The sequence below is a fragment of the Palaemon carinicauda genome, chromosome 18, assembly GCF_036898095.1.
Source record: "Palaemon carinicauda isolate YSFRI2023 chromosome 18, ASM3689809v2, whole genome shotgun sequence".
Classification (NCBI taxonomy): Eukaryota; Metazoa; Arthropoda; class Malacostraca; order Decapoda; family Palaemonidae; genus Palaemon; species Palaemon carinicauda.
This window is the reverse complement of record NC_090742.1, coordinates 22,532,967-22,555,807: the sequence shown is the minus strand read 5'-3', so window position 1 is coordinate 22,555,807 and position 22,841 is coordinate 22,532,967. Positions and strand designations below refer to the sequence as shown.

At 41.1% G+C, this 22,841-nt stretch overlaps 1 protein-coding gene across 1 annotated transcript in view; it reads right to left on the bottom strand.

The window, feature by feature from the left end:
* Positions 1 to 3,616: 3,616 nt before the first annotated feature.
* The window catches only part of LOC137657707 (ribosome biogenesis protein WDR12 homolog), a 72,648-nt gene continuing 53,423 nt past the window's right edge, over positions 3,617 to 22,841 (bottom strand). The window contains exons 4-9 of the mRNA XM_068392129.1: positions 22,288 to 22,452; positions 13,881 to 14,056; positions 13,159 to 13,247; positions 8,629 to 8,875; positions 8,271 to 8,403; positions 3,617 to 4,256 (exon numbers count right to left, since the gene is read on the bottom strand). Coding sequence (XP_068248230.1) covers positions 4,121 to 4,256; positions 8,271 to 8,403; positions 8,629 to 8,875; positions 13,159 to 13,247; positions 13,881 to 14,056; positions 22,288 to 22,452 — 946 coding nt within the window. The 3' untranslated portion in view covers positions 3,617 to 4,120. The remainder of the gene's footprint in view (positions 4,257 to 8,270; positions 8,404 to 8,628; positions 8,876 to 13,158; positions 13,248 to 13,880; positions 14,057 to 22,287; positions 22,453 to 22,841) is intronic.

Here is a 22,841-nt window from a genome sequence, read left to right as displayed (position 1 = left end):
ATGATTTGTACTGTAAGAAGTGTCTAATCGAGTGTGTGAGAGGAAAGATACAAAATATTCTCTAAATAGCCAGGTAAGATTAATGATTTCCATAGCCAAAGATATATCAGGGATTACCAAACCAAGTAACTACAGTATTAGTGTAAGGCTACTAGTGTATTAAATGTGTAATAACCTATATGAGAATTTTCTATAATTTTCCCTACCAAGAATCATAAGATCCACATTGAAAAAGTTGTAAGAATTTAAAATATCAAAGGTAAGCTATAAAGTTATGCTATGCTAATCTACCAAATTAGATAATATAGCTGTAATATAGAACAATAATTTCAAGTTTTTATATTATTCTAAGGTAGGCTACCAAGATTTAAGACACGGGTGTAGCACTACAACTATCATTACACCAATCTGAAAACTGTAATGTAATTACAGTATATTGTGAAGCTATAAATGATTTTAAGGTGTAGAAAAAAAAAAATTCAACCACTTTTCATTGATAGCAAATTGTCATGTGGCATATCAATGTTAACAAAAAAACATTTTTAATTTTCATCTTATTTGTAAATGGTGTTTCATTACAGTTTTGTTATCATTTTCATGTATTTAAATTTTTTTTCTCATTATTTTGTAACTGTTGAAAAACTTATTTGAATATTTAATAAGAGACAAGCATATTATGCTGTATTCCACTGAACCTTTTCAGCTTGATGCTAACTAAAGAAAGAAAATTTAATTGCTCATAAATTATATTTCAAGCAGTTGAAATAGTTCAAGAGGTAGTTAACGACAGATCATGAGCATGGGTTAGTAGCTTCTCCCACTCACCTGTCAAACTCTCTTCACTTTTGACATTTGGCACAGCATTGAGAGGGGTGGTTGCAGTGGTCAAGGTTAACATTCAAAAACTCAGATTTGTATAAATAGAAAAAATACAAATCATTTTCAAAATTTGTTACTTGTTCCCAAGCATATACAAAATTTTTTGCACTTTAAAATAAGGAGTCTTAATTATTGGTAGGTAAGAAATCCCCTTAGTATCAATCTGGTTGGTTGTTTTTCTTCCCTGGAATATGCATCTCTCTAGTCTCATATAGGGGCAAGGAAGAAGACTCCATAAACCTTCTATCAGATCATCATAGGGATGAGTAGGCTGAAAGGACCTGGTCAGTAGTTGGCCAATGCAAAAATCTTTCTCGCTAGAGGGGGAAAAAAGTCTGGAATGAAATAACTGATGCATGATGGAAAACAGGTTAGTATTAATTCCTCCATCCTCCTTTGATTATCACCGGTTGCTTAACGAAGTGAGGGGATGGAAAAGGTCTCGAACCTGGGTCACATGCCAATGAGTTCTGTTTTTGGACTCAAACATAAAATGACCTCCTTCCTATCTTCAGCGAGTGTGCCTGTGCAAGTCCCTAACTCTCTTCCCTTATGTTATGGCTAACAAGAAGCCATGCTTGGGAGTATGAACTCTATCTGGTGTCCTTCAAAATAGGGAAAGCATAAGACCTGAGAACACAAGTCACGTACCACTTAGAGAGGTCTCAAGTCCTGGGATGGATAAGACTTATAAATGCTCTTCGCAAGCAAAGACAAGTGAAACGAGGAGGAGAGATTTATACTCTAAGTCGGAAGACATGGCTCAAGACTGAGTACAGTAGTAGACTTTCACAGTCACAAATGAGAAGAGTTTCTATTGTTATTATCACCAGCTTAGCTACAACCCTAGTTGGAAAAGCAGGATGCTATAAATGCAAGGGATCCAACAGGGAAAAATAACCGTGTGGAAAGGAAATAAGGAAATAAATAAACTACAAGAGAAATAATGAACAATCAAAATAAAATATTCTATGGTGAAAATTGATGAATAAGTCTGTAATCTATGCTAGATAAGTTAATCGATCAGGATATTAATAGGCTTGTGGCCATTTGGGAGTAAACAGGTTCACCTGAGACTTAGCACAATCAACACTTGGTTGGCCAGCCAGCAAATCAGACTTATTGAAAGAAGGCATAGACCTCAAGATGATTCCGAGTGTGTTGGATAGTGTCCTTTAGCACTGATCATGGATCAGGAACAGGGGACAGAACACCAAGAGCTTCTTGTTTAGCCAAGTGGCAAACAGGTCAATTCCAGATTAGCCCCACAAACATCATGCCTTTCTGCTACGCAAGGACGAAGGGACTACTACGACTCTACAACCTGACCTTGGTGACTAAGCATTATCAGCTAGCACATTCCTCTAGCCGGAAAAGTATTTGACCGACAGCTCAACTGTGTGATTCACTGACCAAATATGATTCTGCTTTGTCAAATTGCAAAGTGGGAGGAAGACGATTTCTCCTTGCTTGTTGACTCAAGCTAAGACGGTGGTGTTGTTGCTCATGAACACTACCAAGTGCTTTCTCAAACCTTCTTGGAATGCTTGTATCATCAAAAACGTGGATGCAGATGCATTTCCTCTGCCGGACTCACACCAGATGCGACCAGGCCCCCCATGTGATAGCCACACCCTTCTTTTGATGCATCTGAGAATAGTTACATGTCTGGAGGGATTCCCCTGGTGATGTTTTCTTTGTTAAACCACCATGAAAGATTGGCCTGTATGTACTATTCCACAGAAACCAGATTGAGCAAGGGTCATTTGACACAACTATCCAACAGAAGTACTATTGATGCTATCGTGTCTATTAGCATGCCTTTATTATGTACTTCAAATATGATTTAGGTGTAAGATTTTACTTTTCTCAATTCATCACTATCCAGAGATCCTAACAAAGGGCGAGGAGACCACTATCAACTAACCACAATGATAGCTCAAAAAATGTATCCCGAACAAGTGGGACCCAACCCACCACCAGCATGAACACTTTACTTTTCCACAGTCAAAAGATAATAAACCTGCCGTCTTTGCAAAATATGTCCAAGAGCCCGACCACTGGTAAAGCCACAAAACTACTTTAAGGGTGGCCATGGCAGTGGTCTCTATAGCTGCCAACTCAGAAGTCAAGAAGGGAAGACCATGTCAATACGCACACTGACAGGTCAACCTGAAGAAGTGATAATTCAGAACACTCAGGCATGACGAACCTTTGACACATGGGGATAACTGCGAAAAAAAGTATCCACCATTTTATTAGCAAGCAAATTCCTTTGCTTTACCATCAACACAAAACCAAAATATACCATCCAAACTAAATGTATGAAAAAGAGATTAAATAGTCATGGATAGGATGGAACAGTACCCATGTACTCTCATTATAGCCGAAAACAATAATAAGTCTTTAACAAGAGAGTGGGTAGGACTAATCAACTACACTCACTACCTTTCATTACCTACCTCATTAATTATTTCAACCGCCAATCGTGCTCCAATGAAGAAATTACCTATTTCAAAGGACGAGAGAGAGAGAGAGAGAGAGAGAGAGAGAGAGAGAGAGAGAGAGAGAGAGAGAGAGAGGAGAGAGAGAGAGAGAGAGAGAGAGAGAGAGAGAAAATGTTTGTGTGAATAAGAATCTATTGTAAAGGTTTTATCTGGTTTTCAATGATGAATTCTTGTTAGGAGATTTGCTTCACCTAAGATAACATGAAAATCCATAATTAAAACTAAACAAAGTATTTTTACTTATTTATTCAATTTGACTACGTACATTTTGTACTTCGAGACACTACTGTATTCAAAATTCTATAAGTGAAACATCTAGAATATCTTTAAACCTACACAAATGATGCATAGAACTAAAATTGACTGTTAACACTTGAGTGAGACTATCAACTACACAATCTACAAATAAAGAACCGATATTTTTACAGATGTTTCCATTTGACTTTCCATGAATTTAACAATCCCTGACAAGAGCAAAGTCCAAATAATAAAGCATATTAAATAACATTACAATTAATTATGAAATCAAGACATGGCAAAGTCAATGCATAATTTAAGGCTTTTCACTGACCCAATACTGGAATTAATTAAGGTATTGTACAATGAAACTTTTACTTTCACTAACTACTTACCTAATAAGAATTCGGCTACACTATCATTCATACAAGAACTTGATTAAAGAAGAAATGAAATTACTTAAATTTTCAAATAAAATACCTTTCTTCCAATATCTTCTAAACATTCTTATCACTTGAATAAACTTTAGCAGTACAATCTGCTGAACCGCTAACGATAAATTTTGGATTTGACCAGTCCACTGCAAGAACCTTGTCGGTGTGGCCCGTCAAATCATAAACTGGAGCCTTGGGTCTGAAAGGTAAATGAATCACATTCAAGTACTTTAATAAAATAATCCTAAAATTTCAAATTACTAAATGAAATGTCCAGAGTAAAAATTGATTATGAAATGCTGAATGGAATGAATTTATGAATTTAGGCTATATAGCCCAGCGCTGGAGTCTGAGGCTATTCAGTAGCCAAGTGCAACTGGGTAAAACCCAGCAGTTACACTATGTAGTTAAAGAGAGGTTGGACACCGAGATGGAAAAATAGGTAGGCGGAAGGGAGGTTTATGAAATATTGATTCATATTTACTAGAGCTAAAATAAACCCATTTTTATTATGGTAACATAATGAGAAGTCTTTTTGTTTTAAAGACTGAAATACTGTACAGTCTAATGGTCACATTAACCAAACACCCAGTGGTGAGTGTGAGAGAATAACATCAGTCGTCCTACGTGGCATATGTCTAAATGAATAACTACGGCCTTAGATATATTAATTAGTCAAACAATCTAAATGAATAACTACGGCCTTAGATATATTAATTAGTCAAACAATTGCAAAGTGATGTGGTAGTCAAAACTTTACCTAAAACATTATGCCCTGCAAGTTGTGTTAAAGAATATGACAAATTTAGAATTAATTTGTTTTTCCCTAACGATACAAACCTGTAGCTATTTAATAGGGATTATCTTTAGGCGAAGCTGGAAGACAAGACGTTAAGACTTTTGTGCGAGGTGGCAACCACCAAACCACTGGTTAGCGGGGGTGGAGAAGGGTAGCCAGTTAACTCTCTCACTCACACACCAATGAAACTGAGTCACTTTTTGATAGCAGGCAGGACTTATAGGGGACAGGTGATGGCGGGACAATTTGTATAAATAGTTACAAGTTTGTATTGTTAGGAAAAATACAAATTACTTTCAAATTTGTCATTTGTTTCGACACTCTACAAACCTTACACTATTTAATAGGGATAACTTACACATTAGGAGGGTGGGAGTCCAATCACTGGCTTGACCACTGACCAAGGATTTTTCACGTACCTGTACAGGATTAGTCTGTGACTAGGAAAAACCTTGACACCTCACTAAAGCTTTGAGCAATATACGGATAGCTGCCTGAGCAATATATGTGTATGAAAGAGAACTAACAATGACTGTCTACATAATATTATGTCGAGTTAAAAATAAAAATGTTAATATCAAACACATACGTTTCCCAATACCCACCTCGCAGAGAGTATCGGGGATGTAGACAAGTATCCAAATCTGTATTAGGTTACACAAGGGAAATGGTTATTACAGTACCTGCAGATAGGTGAGGTCAGCCTGCAGCTGACCCATGGTGTTGTTCCCCAAGAGAGGGGAAGATCAAAATAAGAAAGAGCCAGTCATTCTTACATGTTCACCCCCAGACTAATCCAGGGGAACCCATGCCCTCATCCATCTGCTACTTTATCTAAATAGTCCATCAAGGACCCTGAGGCATTCTAAACTACTTGTTGTGCAGCCACCACCGAAACAATAGTGAAGGTCTCCATGTTCCTGTGGGTCACGTCTTGCAGGTAGTGGGTGGTGAAGGTCGTTTCACGCTCCCACACAACCACCTGTAGTACCTGCACCTCAGAGTAGTTACGTTTGAACACCAGGGACGAGCAAATGCCCCTGACGTCATGAGCTCTAGGTCTATGAGCAGAAGGAAGGTAAGGATTCACTGCATGGTCAATGACCCTGCAAATCCAAGCTGATATGGTGTTCTATGTGACCCTCCTCTTGACAATGAAGATTGCTGACACTATGAGACGAGCTGCTGCAGTGCGCTTAATGTTTCCCAAGAGGTGAAGGAGACTTCCAATAGAACCTGGATGTTAAGGCCCTGTGAAGAAGGGAGTCCTGGGTGGACTTCATTGTTCAGCCGCCCTCTCAACCTCTTCCGGCTTAAAGAGGGCTGTACCGTCAAGAGTAGAGTTAATGAGCCTAGTTACCTCAGCCTTAGGAACTTGTCTGTGAAACCTTCCAATCACAGCATCTCGTCTCTTCAGAATTGCAATTGCCCACAGGTTAACAAGGTCTGAGTGCTAGACAACAAGAGGGTTTCCATGGACATCGTAGTAGGTTCCTTGGACCAATCCTCAGTAAATAGGTGGCCCACTGATCCTAACCAAAGACCAAGCCACGAAGCAGACTGCATGGCATACTTCACCACTTTCTCTTCGTTAAGGAACTCAGACACCAAAAACGAAACTGAGCGCCTAAAAAGCCTCTCTCGGGATCACTCTCGAGAGAGCTTCAACCGAAGGATCTAGAGGTAGACCGGCTCGTCTGTGACCTCATAGTACCTCCTCTGTTGGATGAAAGGAGGCGGGAGGAGTTTAGAGGACGAGCCTGCTCGAAGTGAGCTTGAGGAACCGGCAATCTTAGAGAATGCCTTCTTCCTGGCTGCTGTCAAACCCTTAGACCAGGCCAGGGCTGCAGTGGTTTCCGGTGGTCTTTGGGAGGAGCTGTCTCCAGGTCAGACAACCCACTGATAGCCTCCATGCAGCCTAGGTCTTTCCAGAACGCATATTCCGATTCCCTTCTTTCAGCTTCGGAATGAAATTTTGGACTTGCTGCCCTAGGGAGACTGTTGTTATCAGTCCATGTCGTCCTCCACCTCCAAGCTCTCACCCATAGGAGCCTGGGGTGAGTCAAGGTCGTCAAAAGAGGGAATATCTCTTGAAGCTCCTGCCACTGGGGAAGATCTTGCTCTGTTACATGAGAGCTGCTCGTGCCTTTGAGTTCTTAAGGATCATCTTGGCGTCCTTAGACTCTCCACAGCATGGCAAATATTCCTCCACCAAGGAAGGTCTGGAAGGTACCTGCCGTTCCGTAGAGATCTGAACCCCTTTTGCAGAAGGTTCCTCGTCCTCCGGAGGTAGTCTGGAAAAAGGCCGTAACTCGGGTGGTACTACCCGAGGGTGAAGCAAGTCTGCATGAGATGTCGAGAGGGCAAGCATCAGAAGGTGAGCGTTGATGTGTAGGGGAGCGGCACATTGGCGACCAATGCGTAGGAGAGCGATGCCCAGGAGAGAGGTGATGAACTGGTGATCAGCGAGTAGGTGGACAGGCTGGCGAGCAGCGGACAGGAATGCGCCGAACTGGTGATCGGCGAGACGGTGAGTAGCGTCCAGGTGAACAGCGAGATGGAAGTAGGGAGTGCTGGAGATCACTGGACAGGAGAGCGTCGTCTGGTGGGAGACTGTCAAGAAGGGTGAGATGGCAAGCGGCACGTTGGAAGATCACGCACTGGCGAACGACAAGCTAAAAGAGAACGACGATCATGAAGAAACGGGTAATTGCGTGAAGAACAGGGAGATGGCGAGCGTCCAGTCATAGTAAGGCAATCATCAGTGGCAGGAGAACGATGGTCAGCAAAACGTCAAACACGAGCTGGCGAATGACGATCACCAAGAGTTGGACGACGAGCACGAGCTGGAGTGACAATCCCGAGCAGAAGAACTACAAGAAGATCATCAATCTTGTGAATTGGATAGCTGCCTGATGGAGGGCGAATGTAGAGGACTACAGTCCCTAGAGAACGAAGATATGCGTGAATGGCGGTAGGTCGTGTGTAAGTGAGAGGGGTAACTGGTAACCAACCAGCTACTCTTCTCCAACCCCGCAAACTAGCGGTTGGGTGGTCTTAATGGCTTTTCTTCCAGGCTCCCCGGAAGATGATCCCGATTAAATATTGTAAGGTTTGTAGTGTCAGAAAAGGTTTTTTTTTTTTTTTCCCTTAATAAATCCTTTTGTCCCTTAAGAGTATAGGAATGGGACTCTGATCAAGATGAACTACTCTTTAACAATGAAAAGATTATTTCTTTAAAAGCAAATTGAATTTTTCCTACAAACTATCTTAAAATGTAGCCAATTATAGAGAAAGGCTGGTTTTGAAATGAACTGGAACCTAATACATTCTAAATACTAAAAGACAGGGAAATATTTTTGTAATACAAAGGCTTAAAATTTGGAATAAAATTGTAAAAACTTCATAACATACCTTCTTGAGTCCCACAGTTTGACAAGATTATCATATCCACCAGACACAAAGAGGTGTTCCGAAAGAGAGCTCCACTTAACACTAGGAACCCACTTGGTGTGTGATATATACTTCTGCTGTACTATAGACCCATCTGTAAATATTTTTATGTAAAATGAGAAAATATAGCAATAAATCTATACAAAATTTAAGACAGTATTTTACCCATTGGGACAGAGCTACTGTATCAATAAAATGATTTGTATGACAAAGTTATATCAATCTAATCTAAATAAGATTAATTCATAGAATTTCTGTACAAAAATTTCTGAATATCTAATCCATTGCAAAAATTAAGATTAAAGAAATCTAAACATACCTGACACACGTGGATCATACATTCTGATAAATTTATCTGCACAGCCAGTTAGGATAGTGCCATTTAATGGCGAGAAGGTCACGCTGAAGATGGCACAATTAGAATTGTACTGTGATCTAAGACCTCCAATTTCAAGGTCCCAAATACGTAAAGAATGATCCCATGAACCTGTGATGACATCTTCATTGGACATCCAAACTACTGAGCCTACACTTTCCGTATGACCTGATAATGTCATAATTGGTGTCTGGAATAGAAATTTAAGATGATTAAATAAAGAACATATCAAAATCCAACTAGATAAAATAACACTACAAAATAGGTATGCTGACTGAATTAACAAAAACTGACTTTACTATCAACAATGACAACTTCAAAAAAAAAGAGAGAGAGAGAGAGAGAGAGAGAGAGAGAGAGAGAGAGAGAGAGTGTGTGTGCGTGTGTTTTACAAGGATTTTGGATGTCTCAAGGACTTCTTAGAGCAATTTAGTTTAAGCATTTAGAGAGTTCTTATGATCTTGTCTAACTTATTCTTGGACCCGTTTACTGTGTTACTGTTTACTACATTCGCTGGAAGTCTATTCAAAGAATTTGCTATTTTGTATGTAAAGAAATTGCCACATTGAGTAGTGTATCTTTTACATTCCAGTTTGTATCCATTACCTCCAGACTGATTTGTGCTAAACGTGAATAGATTGCTGTAATCTACATTTGTCATTCCTTTAAGAATTTTGAATGCCTCTATTAACTATCCCCTTAGTTGTCAAGTTTGTAGATCAAATGAGATCAAATGTTCCATCCTCTGTCTATATCCAAATTGCCTTAGTGATGGAACTACTTTAGTGGCCCTAGCTTGTACTGCTTCCAGTCTATCTATATCCTTCTGAATACTTGGAGCCCAGAATTGGACTCCATATTCTAGATGGGGTCTTACTGGTGATGTGTACAGCTATAGTACAGTGTCTTTGCTTCTGTATTTGAATTGTCTCTTTATGTAACCTATTAGTGTTTGTGCTTTCTTTTCAGCTTTTATGCTCTGTTTGATAAACTTACAATCCTTGCTGATAATAACACCGAAATTTTCCTCCTGGTCCACACTTTCTATTTCACTACCCAGCAGTGAGTTATCCGATTGTGGGTTACTATAACTTATGTGTATGACTACATTTCCCACAGTTGAAAAGCATTTGCCATTTTCTGGACCATTCTCCTAGCTTCATTAGATCCTCTCTTAAGGCTTCTACATCTTCTGAGTTTGCAGCATTTATGTCTAGTTTAGTATTGTCAGCAAATTTGGCTATTTTCCACACACACACACACACAGAGAGAGAGAGAGAGAGAGAGAGAGAGAGAGAGAGAGAGAGAGAGAGTAATAATAATAATAATAATAATCCTTTATTTCCAATTGTACATTGGGTATTCTACATAAGTAGCCATATCAGTATAAAACATTTGAATTTAACTCATACATAAAACTTGGTATAGGTTAAGAATATCAAAATCATTAAAATATAAATATAAATACCAAAGGAAACTATTTGAAACTATGTATAAAAGTAGACAGTCATAGGTAAAATGAGCTTCAAATAGAAATCCAAATAGTCATAAATTATCAATAAATAAGTATATAAAAATACGTACAGGCAATAAAATAAACTAAGACAGTTCTAAAAAAAATAGGATATGTATTTAAAATCAGATAGTCATAAAATTTCAATAAATAAGTCCGAACAATTATGTACAGACTCAGAACCCATTTTGAATTAGGATACTTGGTTTTGAAAACTACAATGTAGTATCAGTAGTAAAAGACATAAAATAAGCCAGATTAAAATCTAAGAACAAAGTACTAATGATTAAAATAACAATTAAGGGATTTTGACCAACTGGAGATCCCCTCAATCATGACATGAAAATCCCAAAAATATGATCATAACGGAGTAAGCAATAAATATAATATCAATGCACAAATACATAAAAATAATTAATGAATTAAAAGCGAAATCACGTAAGTAAGGTTAGGCATGCAGAAAAAATATGGCGAGAGAGGGACTCGGGCGAGTAAAAAGGGAGGAGCATGACGCCATCAGGAGATGGAAAGCAGGGGTACCAACCTAGTTACTGAAGCGGTAGATCGAACAGTAAAAACAACAAAATACGCGAGAGTCCCACTCGAACCAAACGTAAAACTAGGTGGAGCGTAATAAAACAAAAGGTTTTACTAATAATAAGTGAGATGGTCGAAATTAAAGCTCCTAGAACTAGCGAAACAATCTCAATGGTGACGCTATCCACCAACATGCACGAATGCAGGCATACCAACATAACCTACTCCTGATGAAACGCTAACACCGATATCATAGGATAACATAAAATAAATGCTATATGAAAGCATAAAGTCGGTGTACTAAATGAATATAAGGAAAAAACTCCTAAAGGTTCGAACGAATATAAAAGACGGACGAACTAACGAGACAAAGGGCAGAGGCGAAAGTAAGAACGGGGACGCCGCTCATATATAAACACTTCTCAATAATAAAAACAAAGATTACACTGCCCAATCTCGTTAAAAACTCATGGATAAGGTACTTAACTTCGATGGGGTATCTCGGGAATCGGCCATCGAGAGAAAGTTGATGATAAATCCAATGAAACACACGAGAATAAAATACTTGGACTTATATGAAACAGGTGCTTGAAAGGAGTGATGGGCAAGCGTGGGTTGAGTTAGTAGTACTGGTCTGCGAGGCAGGGGAGGTTGAACGGCACCTCACTATTGGGGGATTTCGAAGAGGAGAAGTCTAAATGGTACGAGACCTCTGGTATTTCGCCCCAGTCTATACCGACACCATTAGGTGAGCGAGCTAGTTCAACCTAGCATTCCTTTACATTTTTTCTCTGGTAATATTAGCAGTTATATTCCTTTGAAATGGTGCATAAGGAGCATTTCACTGGGCGGCACAGGGATTGAGCCCAGAAAAGACTCTGTTAAAAGTAAATTCCTTAGTTTTGACTTAAAAATAGACAGAGAGCCTGCTTCTTTTATTTCACGGGGCTGTTTATTATACAACACTGGACCTCGGACTCTGATTTGCCTTGAGCCAATACTAGTTTTATGTCTTGCAACATACAAATCATCCCTTTGGCGTGTAGTGACATTACTGAATAAAGATACAGGTGGGAAACTATATAACCAATCTGGAATTTTATTATTTAAAGCTTTATATACCATAGTGCACATGTCAAGAGTATACTGGTCTCTTATTTTCAACCATTCCAATTCTTTTAAATGTGGAGTGACATGCTCAAACTTTCTAACGTTGCCAACAGCCACTCTTGCTGCAAAGTTCTGCAGCTTTTGTACTCTTTGTAGCTGTGATTTGTTAGTACATCCCCACACTTTTAAGCAATATTTTATAAAACTTAAAGCTAGTGACTGGACGACTATTTTGCGAGTGCTAGACTCAAAATGATCTTTTACTCTATTCAAGTATATAAGAGTACCCATTACCTTTTTATACATTTCGTCTATGTGATAGTCAAAGTTCATGTACCGATCGAAATGAACACCTAAATTTTTCACAGTCGTCATTGGCTTAATTATATTTCCATTGAAATTTATCTGTACCTCATCTCCAATATCTGACACATATTGCCTGGATCCAATAATGATAAACTGTGTCTTTTTCTCATTTAAAAGTAAGCCATTTCTCAAAAAGTAATCTTTAGCTCTGTTTAGAATGTCTTCTGCCTTACAAATCATGTCGGCTATATCCTTAATGTCACCTTCTATTAGTATTTGCGTGTCATCAGCATATTGAATTATAAAACAGCCAGGTATTGATCTCACGAGATCATTAACATATACCATAAAAAGTATAGGGCCGAGAATTGATCCCTGAGGTACTCCAAATTGAATATTTTTCTTCGATGATACAGCACCACTTAGCCTGACGGACTGAAACCTATTCTCAAGGTAGCTCTTAAACCAGCTCTGATCAATATTCATCCACGTACATTTCTCTAATAATATGGCATGATTTACGCTATCAAAAGCCTTTGATAAATCTAGTAATAAAAGTAAGGAAACTTTTTTGTTGTCTATATTTTCATAAATCTTGTCAGATAATTTTAACAAGGCTGTTTCAGTAGACAATTTTGGTCGGAATCCATGTTGGCTTAAAGAGATTAGTTTATTTTCCTCTAAAAATTCAGTTAACTGATTTGCAATAACTTTTTCAAGTACTTTCGATAGAATAGGTAGCAAGGAAATGGGACGGTAATTAGAGATATCGTCGGCATCCCCGCTTTTGGAGGGGGGGGGGAGAGAGAGAGAGAGAGAGAGAGAGAGAGAGAGAGAGAGAGAGAGTGTGTGTGTGTGTGTGTTAGTTACAACTGGTTTACCAGAAATGATTATTTCACAAGATGAGTTAGTGAAAACTTACTCAGCTATAGTAAATATTGGAAAATATTTTCAAACCAAAATTTCAATGTTTAGGTTAACATTATGATATTGAAAGGAAAATTTACCTTTTTCTCTGGTTTCTTTGCTAATCCTTTAATTTTCTTTTTTTCCTTTTCACTGTCATCATCTGCTTCCTCACTGCTTGGTTGCTTACCTAGAAAAGAAAAAAAAAATGGATATGAGAAAATCTTCCGAACACAAAATTGAATAATAGAGTATGTTTTACAAACACCATAGCTTCCTTAGGCCCCATCCACAGACTGACTTGGTTGATTTTTGGAAATTTTTTGGAAAGATTTTACAATATAATTGCTTCCAAAATACAAATACTTGAAAAAAAAAAAAACAAGCAAGTCAGAAATAAATGAAGGCAACTTATTTACATTGAAATAATTAACTAAAAACTTTTTCAAATAAAAAATAGAACAAAAATAAAGTTGTAACTAGTTCAGGGACATGACAGTGTTACTTTCTTTAAAAGAAAATTTATTTCCTTATATAAACCGTCTACTTTAAACACAACCTATTTTATGTAAGTTGTGTTAACTGCAATGGGTTTGCAATGAAACATAAAAAAGTTGTAACACATTTGCATGAAAGTATGAAATGGAGATATGTATAAACAATCACCAGTACATGTTAGTTAGATGATACTAACTTTAAGAAACACTTGATAAATACATGGAACTGCATAACAAATTTACTTATCAGGAATATCACTCATTGAAGTACTTTGATAGTTACACAAATTCTACAATGTGATAGGTACAAAAATAATACAACTTACTTAAAGACCATATTTTCAGCATGTTATCCCAAGAACCTGTGGCAAATCTTTTACAAGATGGGGCTACTGCAATACTCTCCACACTCTGAGAGTGGCCTCGACATTCACTCACGCATTCCACTGCATTTGTATCACTTTGCCATACCCAAACAACAGCTGTCTGGTCAATTGAAGCACTGAAATAAAGTATAATGCAACAAAAACTTAAATTTTCCAGCCTTGAGTAGTTTAAAAACTTGTCTCTAAAATATGCATAAAAATACCACCATGAAGCATTTAACTATAAACTAAATTTCCCTCAAAGTATTCGAAACTTCAGAGTACAGTTAAGCAGCGTAATCTAAACACCACCTAAAATCTTTGCAAATTCTAACAAAGTTTCATAACAGATTTCAATAATAAAATTTATTATTTTGAAACTTAACTCTTAAGTAACATTGCTTACATCTACTATGAGCGAGCTTTCAAGTTCAACAAAACAAAATATTCTTTCTACATCCTCTCCGAGTACAGCCAGGGAAAAAACACCAAACCATTTAAGATGCTTGAATGTATCTTACGGGTGGTGAGGCACCCTCACTTTCTTAGTCCTCACAATGTTTACAATACATTTCATTCATAGTGCTAGATTATACAGGTATGTTTTGTGCCTTTACCTAATATTTTCTAATGTTTCTAACATGATAATTTTTGGCATAAGATTGCTTAGCCATAGCATAGGTGCTATGGTTACCTGGAATGTAAACAATCCAATTTAACTTTGGAGTTTTTCTGATATCAAAATATCTTATATTAGTTATTTCTCTTACAGTTTATTTTCCTTTCCTCACTTTGCTATTTATTCATTAGGGCCCTTAGGCTTATGGCATACTGCTGCTTTGGAATTATGCAATCTGCTACACTTTAAGCTGAGCCTTATGTTTTGTTGAGACTTCTACTTGTATATCAAATTTTCTTTGAGCACTCACAGCAAAGCTACTTAGCAGTATAGTTGGTCTTGCACTCTAGATATAACTTGAGATTTTGGATAATCTTCGTGGAAGCTTGGAGTTCTTGGAAATGTTATTTTTATTAATAAAATAAATTTTTGAATATACTTACCCGATAATCATGTAGCTGTCAACTCCGTTGCCCGACAGAATTCTATGGAGGGATACGCCAGCTATCACAATACTAGAAGGGGGTGTACTTACCAGCGCCACCTGTGGCCAGGTACTCAATCATTTGTTGTTGACACCTCCTCAATTATTCCTCGGTCCACTGGTTCTCTCTGGGGAGGAAAGGGAGGGTCGATTAAATCATGATTATCGGGTAAGTATATTCAAAAATTTATTTTATTAATAAAAATAACATTTTTCAATATTAAACTTACCCGATAATCATGTAGCTGATTCACACCCAGGGAGGTGGGTGAAAACCAGTGTACATGATTAAAGGATAGCTAAGTATCCCAAATTTCATATAACAGTTATCTCAAATAACAATGAAATAATAAGTACCTGGTAAGGAAGTCGAATAGAACCGTTACTCTGCCTTTTATTTAAAGTTCGTCTTCCTTACTGAGCGCAGCGTTCCTCTTGGAGGCTGAATCAACCCAAAGGTGCCAAAGTACAAGGGGTTGCAACCCTACTAAAGGACCTCTACCAAACCTTTAACCCAGGCGCTTCTCAAGAATGAATAGACCACCCGCCAAATCCAAGGATGCGGAAGGCTTCTTAGCCTACCGTAACAACCATAAAAACAACAATAAAAGTATTCAAGAGAAAGGTTAAAAAGGTTATGGGATTAAGGGAATGTAGTGGCTGAGCCCTCACCTACTACTGCACTCGCTGCTACGAATGGTCCCAGGGTGTAGCAGTTCTCGTAAAGAGACTGGACATCTTTCAGATAAAATGATGCAAACACTGACTTGCTCCTCCAATAGGTTGCATCCATAATGCTCTGCAGAGAACGGTTTTTATTAAAGGCCAACGAAGTAGCTACAGCTCTTACTTCGTGGGTCCTTACCTTCAGCAATGCAAGGTCTTCCTCCTTTAAGTGAGAATGTGCTTCTCTGATCAGAAGCCTTATATAGTACGAAAGCCCATTCTTGGACATGGGTCTCGAGGGTTTCTTGATGGCACACCATAAGGCTTCTGACTGTCCTCGAATAGGTTTAGACCTCTTCAGATAATATTTGAGAGCTCTGACAGGGCAAAGAACTCTCTCTAGTTCGTTACCAACCATGTTGGAGAGGCTAGGTATTTCGAACGATCTAGGCCAAGGACGTGAAGGAAGCTCGTTCTTTGCTAGGAATCCAAGCTGAAAAGAACATGTAGCTGATTCGGTTGTGAAACCAATGTTCTTGCTGAAGGCATGAACCTCACTGACTCTCTTAGCTGTTGCAAGGCAAACGAGAAAAGCAGTCTTGAGGGTAAGATCCTTGAAGGAAGCTGACTGGAGAGGTTCGAACCTAGATGTCATAAGGAACCTTAAGACTACGTCTAGATTCCAGCCTGGAGTGGAAAGACGACGTTCTTTAGACGTCTCAAAAGACTTGAGAATGTCTTGAAGGTCCTTGTTGGAAGACAGGTCCAAACCCCTGTGGCGGAGGACTGAGGCCAACATGCTCCTATACCCTTTAATCGTAGATGTTGAAAGGGATCTCTCATTCCTAAGATGAAGAAGGAAGTCAGCTATTTGGATCACAGAGGTATTGGTAGAGGATATTGAATTGGCTCTACACCAGCTTCGGAAGACCTCCCACTTAGACTGGTAGACTCTACGAGTGGAAATTCTTCTAGCTCTGGCAATCGCACTGGCTGCCTCCTTCGAAAAGCCTCTAGCTCTAGCGAATCTTTCGACAGTCTGAAGGCAGTCAGTCGAAGAGCGTGGAGGTTTGGGTGCAACCTGTCTACGTGTGGTTGACGTAGAAGGTCCACTCTTAGAGGTAGAGTCCTGGGGAAGTCGACTAGCCATTGAAGTACCTCTGTGTACCATTCTCTTGCAGGCCAAAGGGGAGCAACCAGCGTCAGCCGTGTCCCTTCGTGCGAGACGAATTTCTGCAGAACTTTGTTTATAATCTTGAACGGAGGGAATGCGTACAGGTCGAGATGGGACCAGTTCAGAAGAAAAGCATCTACATGAACCGCTGCAGGGTCTGGAACAGGGGAACAATAAAGCGGAAGTCTCTTGGTGATGGAGGTGGCAAACAGGTCTATGGTAGGTTGACCCCACAAGGTCCAAAGTCTGTTGCACACACTCTTGTGGAGGGTCCATTCCGTGGGAATGACCTGATTCCTTCTGCTGAGGCGATCCGCTGAAACATTCATATCGCCCTGGATGAACCTCGTGACCAGTGTGAGGTTTAGACCTCTTGACCAAAAGAGGAGGTCCCTTGCGATCTCGTAAAGGCTCCTCGAATGGGTCCCTCCTTGCTTGGAGATGTAAGCCAAGGCTGTGGTGTTGTCTGAATTCACCTCCACCACTTTGCCTAGCAGGAGGGACTTGAAGTTCAACAGGGCAAGATGAACTGCTAACAGTTCCTTGCAGTTGATGTGGAGTAATCCTTGTTCCTTGTTCCATACTCCTGAGCATTCCCGTCCGTCCAAGGTCGCACCCCAGCCCGAGTCCGATGCATCCGAGAAGAGATGAAGATGGGGGGTCTGGATGGCCAATGATAGACCCTCCTTGAGAAGAAGATAGTGCTTCCACCACCGGAGAGTGGTCTTCATCTCTTGGTTGATAGGGATAGAGACTGCTTCTAGAGTCGAGCCCTTGTCCCAATGAGCTGCAAGATGGAATTGAAGAGGGCGGAGGTGGAGTCTCCCTAGCTCGACAAACAGGGCCAGTGATGAGAGGGTCCCTGTGAGACTCATCCACTGTCTCACTGAGCAATTGCTCCTCTTCAGCATGCTCATGATGCACTCTAGGGCTTGGTTTATCCTGGGGGCCGATGGAAAAGCCCGAAAATCCCGACTCTGAATCTCCATTCCCAGGTACACAATGGATTGGGAGGGAATGAGTTGAGATTTCTCTATATTGACTAATAGACCTAGGTCTCTGATTAGATCTAAAGTCCAAGAGAGGTTCTCCAGACAACGACGACTCGTGGAGGCTCTCAACAGCCAGTCGTCTAGGTAGAGGGAGGCTCTGATGTTCGATAAGTGCAGGAATTTCGCTACATTCCTCATCAGATGAGTAAAGACCATAGGAGCTGTGCTTAGGCCAAAACACAGGGCTTGGAACTGATAGACAACCTTTCCGAAAACGAATCTCAGGAAAGGTTGGGAGTCTGGATGAATGGGAACGTGAAAGTATGCATCTTTCAAGTCCAACGAGACCATCCAGTCCTCCTGTCTGACCGCTGCTAAGACCGACTTGGTCGTCTCCATTGTGAACGTCTGCTTGGTGACATACTCGTTGAGAGAGCTGACGTCCAGCACCGGTCTCCAACCTCCTGTCTTTTTGGCCACAAGAAAGAGACGGTTGTAGAAGCCCGGGGATTGATGGTCCCGGACTATAACCACTGCCTTCTTCTGCACAAGTAGCGACACCTCCTGTTGCAATGCTAGCCTCTTGTCCTCTTCTTTGTAGTTGGGAGAGAGGTTGATGGGCGATGTGGTCAGAGGCGGTTTGAGGCAGAATGGAATCCTGTAACCGTACCTCAGCCAACTGACAGACTGTGCGTCTGCACCTCTCTTCTCCCAGGCTTGCCAGAAGATCTTGAGTCTGGCTCCTACTGTTGTCTGGAGAATCTGAGTCAGTGCTTTCCTTTAGATGTCCTGGGTCCTTTCTTAGACTTGCCCCTGTGAGAGTCTGGACGGGAGCTTCCTCGGCTGGGGGCTCTACCACGAAAGGGCGGTATGAACCTAGTGGCCGGGGTATCAGCCACTGGGGAGCGATAAGTCTTGGGGACAGAGGTGGTAACCTTAGACTTACGAGCCGATGAGGCTACAAGATCGTGCGTGTCCTTCTGTATCAGGGCAGCCGACAAGTCCTTAACTAGCTCCTCGGGAAAGAGGAACTTTGAGAGTGGAGCAAAAAGGAGCTGAGACCGCTGGCACGGTGTAATGCTGGCTGAGAGGAAGGTACACAGTTGTTCCCTTTTCTTCAACACCCCTGATACAAATAACGACGCTAGCTCACCCGATCCATCCCTGATAGCCTTATCCATGCAGGACATAATTAGCATGGCAGAGTCTTTGTCCGCAGGAGATGTTTTCTTGCTGAGGGCTCCCAGGCACCAGTCGAGAAAGTTGAACATTTCGAAAGCTCTGAACAACCCTTTCAGAAGATGATCCAGGTCTGAGAAGGTCCAACAAACCTTCGAGCGTCTCATCGCAGTCCTCCTAGGCGAGTCCACCAGACTTGAGAAGTCAGCCTGGGCAGAGGCAGGAACTCCCAAGCCTGGTGCTTCCCCTGTGGCATACCAAACGCAACCTTTCGAAGCGAGCTTCGTTGGAGGGAACATGAAGGAAGTCTTGCCCAGGTGTTGTTTAGACTGAAGCCACTCCCCTAAGGTCCTTAAGGCCCTCTTGGAGGATCTAGCTAGGACAAGCTTAGTATAGCTCGACTTAGCTTGTTGTACGCCTAGCGAAAACTCAGATGGAGGAGAGCGGGGAACAGCAGAGACGAAGTGGTCAGGGTAAAGCTCCCTGAGTAGAGCCAAGACCTTTCTAAAATCAACAGACAATGGAGAAAGCTTAGACTCCTCCACGTCTGATGAGGGATCAAGATGTGCCTCCTCATCATCCGACACTTCATCAGCAGAAGGTAGCGAAGCAAAAGGACCAGAATGCTGAACCGCAGAGTCAGAACGGGTAGGAACAATAACAGAGGTTTCCTCAACTTGAGGGAAAACCTGAGGTTCAGACTGCATAGGCTGAACAACAGTCGGAGCAGAAGGCAGGTGCATGGGTGAAGGAGGTTGACTCCTAGCAAGAGTTGCACCCAAGGCTTGCACAAGCTGAGTGGAGGACGGAGGCGGAGTAGTCCGTTCCTGTTCCTGAGAGATGAGTGGAGCATGAGAAGGTTGAGGCTGCGCAGAACAAGGTAAAGTTCTAGCAAGCTGAGGCTCCTGAGGCGCAAGTCCATGGTGTAGATGAGCTTGCCTAGATGAGGGTTGAACTCGGTGCAGCGCTGGTTGAGCAGACAGACTCACGGAGGGGAGAGGTTGTTGTACCCCAACCGAGAGTTGCACCACTGGTGGAGCAGCAAGGGGAGGAGGAGGAAGAGTGTAACTCTCCTGATCCCAAAGCAAGGGTTGCCTTAAAGAAGGCTGAGGCTGAACAACACTGTGAACAGCAAACTCCGAAAGTGGTTCAACATCGTACGCCTGGCAGATGGTGCTGCGACCAGGCGGAGCAGGTGCAGGCTGGGCGAGCACAGGCGGAGCAGGTGCAGGCTGGGCGAGCACAGGCGGAGCGAGAACAGGTGGAGGGAGTGCAGGAGGTGCAACACTCTCAGCCCGACACTCACGCATCAAGTCCGAAAGCTGAACTTGCATGGACTGAAGCAGGGTCCACTTGGGGTCGGCAGAAACGATAACAGACTGAGGTACAGTCACAGTCGGGGTCTGTATAGGCAGAACCTTACTCCTCTTGGGCGGAGTACAGTCGACCGATGACAGAGGCGAGTCGGAGCTGAGCCAATGACTACAACCTGGCTGAGCACTCGCTGACTGAACTCTACGTTTAAGCGGTCTCGAGACCTGAGACCAACGTTTCTTCCCTGCATGAAGATCAGCGGACGAGAAGACGGGCTCAATCGTCTGCAGGTGGGAGTGACGGTCTAAGGAAGACACGCCCGCAACCACCGAGGATAATTCTGTGCGCTTAACAAGGCCTGTCGAACCCTTAAGCCCTTCGACATTGCTTCTCCCCTGGGCATGGGAGCTTGCAAGAGGTCCCGGACTGGGAGGACGACTGGCTCGCACAGAAAAATCCTCACGCACCACACTGGCACCACTAGCACTTGGCACTGCACAGACACTAGCACTCGTCACAGCACTGGCACTATTTCCACCCACTGCACTCTTGACCTTCAGTTCTTTAACCTCGGCCATCAGAGACTTATGGTCACTTACCACTGATTCTACTTTATCTCCTAAAGCCTGAATAGCACGCAAAACAGTTGACATATCAGGCGGAGGGCACACAGTAGGTTCGGGGGTAGCCACTACAGGGGTAGGAAAAGGTAGGGGATCATGAGGTGAGGAAAACATAGAAGAGTGAGAAGAACTTCTCCTAACTCTAGTTCTCTCTAACTTGGATGAATATTTTAAAAGACGTACAAAATCCAATTCCGAAAGTCCGGCGCACTCCTCACACCGATTTTCTAATAGACAGGGCCTGTCCCTACAGTCAGAACAAGCGGTGTGAGGATCTACCGAGACCTTCGGAATACGCCTATTGCAAGACCTACATCGTCTATGGGAGGGAGCTTGCGAAACGTCAGACACCTTGTTTCAAAGAGTAAGTCAAAGGGTGATCCAAAAACAAGCAAAAATTCATTAACCGTTAATCAATATTTATATAAAAGCTAACTAGCTAATATAAAAAGGATTCCAGTATGCGACAGCCGTTAATCTAAGAGAATACTTCACCAAATATCCATGAATAAACTCGAAGACCATGAGCGTATCCCAGAACGTCTAGCCGGAAGCACGACAGAGGAATAATTGAGGAGGTGTCAACAACAAATGATTGAGTACCTGGCCACAGGTGGCGCTGGTAAGTACACCCCCTTCTAGTATTGTGATAGCTGGCGTATCCCTCCATAGAATTCTGTCGGGCAACGGAGTTGACAGCTACATGATTATCGGGTAAGTTTAATATTGAAAAACCAACCAAATCTCAGGAAATTAGCATTATGAAGTCGAACAGTTTTGTAAACAGATGAAAAGTGAGGGAGTTCACCGCTGAGAATTCAGGAATACTTAGATGCATGTGAATTTTTGCCAGTTTTTCTTTTCTCTTAAAACAGAAAACAGTAGAGCAAATCCCAAATATAAGCTTATACAATAAGTAGAATAACTACAGTAATCTGAGAGATATGAGTTAATTGTGCCAAAGGGTGGAGTCTAAAAAAGTGGAACAAGGCAAGCCAATAAAGTATCAAACAATATTCAACACAACAGCAATTGGAAAAAACAAAGTACAGTATGCACAAACAACAAATGAAAAGAACAGGTAAGCTACCATTAACCCCGATTCTAGTCTAGTCTTAAGATACACCTTTTCTATTGTACATTACAAACAAGCTTTTTATTGTATTTGCACTGGCTGCCCTTAGGCATTATCAAATACATACCACTATGGCAAAGAACAAGGGTTGAACTGAATAATGTGGGAATACTCGCAGAAGCATATCTCAGGACTACAGTAGCAGTGTTCAGGCTAACGCCCAGAACAATATCTGTACTTACCTTATAAAAGTTTTAGTTGGGGAATCTGTGTGAACCCAAGCAACAGCTTTAACTGGAGCTTTGTGAGCAGGAATGGTAAGGGTGTGTGCCTTTTCTCCTTTACCAGCACGAAGACCATCCGCATCCCAGAGATGTACTGTGTTATCATAACAACCTGTCAAAAGCCTTAAAAAATTCATTACTCCAACTGGTATCTGTCAATCACTTCTAAAAGCTACTTTAAAATTGCTTCCACAAAATCTCATAATTATGATGAATAGTCAATGACTAGACTCAGTTACAAGAGCATGCATGAAAGAATAAAAATCTTTTAAACTATTGCATTACTTTTCATTTCATTAGAGGCAATTCATAAAATAAACATTGAAGTATTCAGTAAGTTACCATTCTGACCATAAAAATAGTACAATGCTAAAACTGTGTGTGGAGAAAAAAAACACATCCAATCTGAGTCAGTCTATCCAGAAATATAGTACAAAATGGTACAATATAATAATGGAAATTTAATAATAAAAACTTTTACTACTATACCCCGTTATGTTCACATTGCTACT